Here is a 971-nt window from a genome sequence, read left to right on the forward strand (position 1 = left end):
GACCTGACCTAGGGAGGATTTTATTTGGGGTTTATCTTTTAACAATTTGACAGAGACACAACTTTAAAATTTGATTTAATTCGGTTTTATCGGGGGGGAATGTATTTATGTTTTGTTTTAAATATGTTGTGCGCCGCCCTGAGTCCCGCTGGGAGAAGGGCGGCATATAAATTAAATTTATTATTATTATTATTATTAATACTTAAGACACTTAGAAATAGAAAGAGCGAAAATACTCCAGAGATCTGCTGCTTAAAAAGAGGAGTCCAGTTCTTAATGTTGCTTCCGCTTTTCAGTGACGACGAGCTGTGTCAGATCTTCCTTCGACAGAATGCCTGGGAAATGTTTAAGAAAGATCTATTGAAACTTGTGATGGAACCCAAACTCATGAAGATGGTATATCCTCCACATCCATGCCCTACAGCTGAAGTCTATGATTCCTGGAGTTTGAATCAAGAAGGAGTCTTGGATCTTTCTCCTTTGTGTTACAGAATGCCATATCCACCACCTAAAGTCAAATACGTTCCTGTTCAATTAAGCCAAACAAGAGAAAGTCTACCAGTTATTCTACCAAAGCTGATTCATGGCATCTCAGTTGTGCGTCCCAATTTGGATGGTGCATTTTAATAGCATCAGCGTTTGGATTCATAAGTCAGCCACATAGATGCAGTTCTAAAAGACTGAAGGATGATACTACTTATGTGCTTATGACTATTTGTACATAAATATGCATTTAATTGACAAAGTTTATATTTCTTTCTTTTTATAATTGATTGATACTGTGATTTTTGAGTCTGGTCCATTTCATTTCTTTTCTGATATTGCAGGGAGACAAATTTCTTTTATAAGGTAGATTTCCCCATGCATATTATACATGCATCAGTGAAGTCAGGTTTTGTGTTTAGTGCTGAAATGCTTACATACTACTGTATATTTAATTTATTTTTATTTATTAAATGATTATGCCAGCC

General features: G+C 35.6%; 1 protein-coding gene across 1 annotated transcript in view; it reads left to right on the top strand.

Annotated features, from left to right (window-relative positions):
* The window catches only part of LOC107290706 (cyclic nucleotide-binding domain-containing protein 2-like), a 37,684-nt gene extending 37,057 nt beyond the window's left edge, over positions 1-627 (top strand). Inside the window, 1 exon segment of the mRNA XM_029284799.1 lies at positions 297-627. Coding sequence (XP_029140632.1) covers positions 297-627 — 331 coding nt within the window.
* The last annotated feature ends 344 nt before the right edge of the window (positions 628-971 follow it).

Source organism: Protobothrops mucrosquamatus, unplaced genomic scaffold (assembly GCF_001527695.2).
Source record: "Protobothrops mucrosquamatus isolate PMUCROS unplaced genomic scaffold, P.Mucros_1.0 scaffold958, whole genome shotgun sequence".
Classification (NCBI taxonomy): Eukaryota; Metazoa; Chordata; class Lepidosauria; order Squamata; family Viperidae; genus Protobothrops; species Protobothrops mucrosquamatus.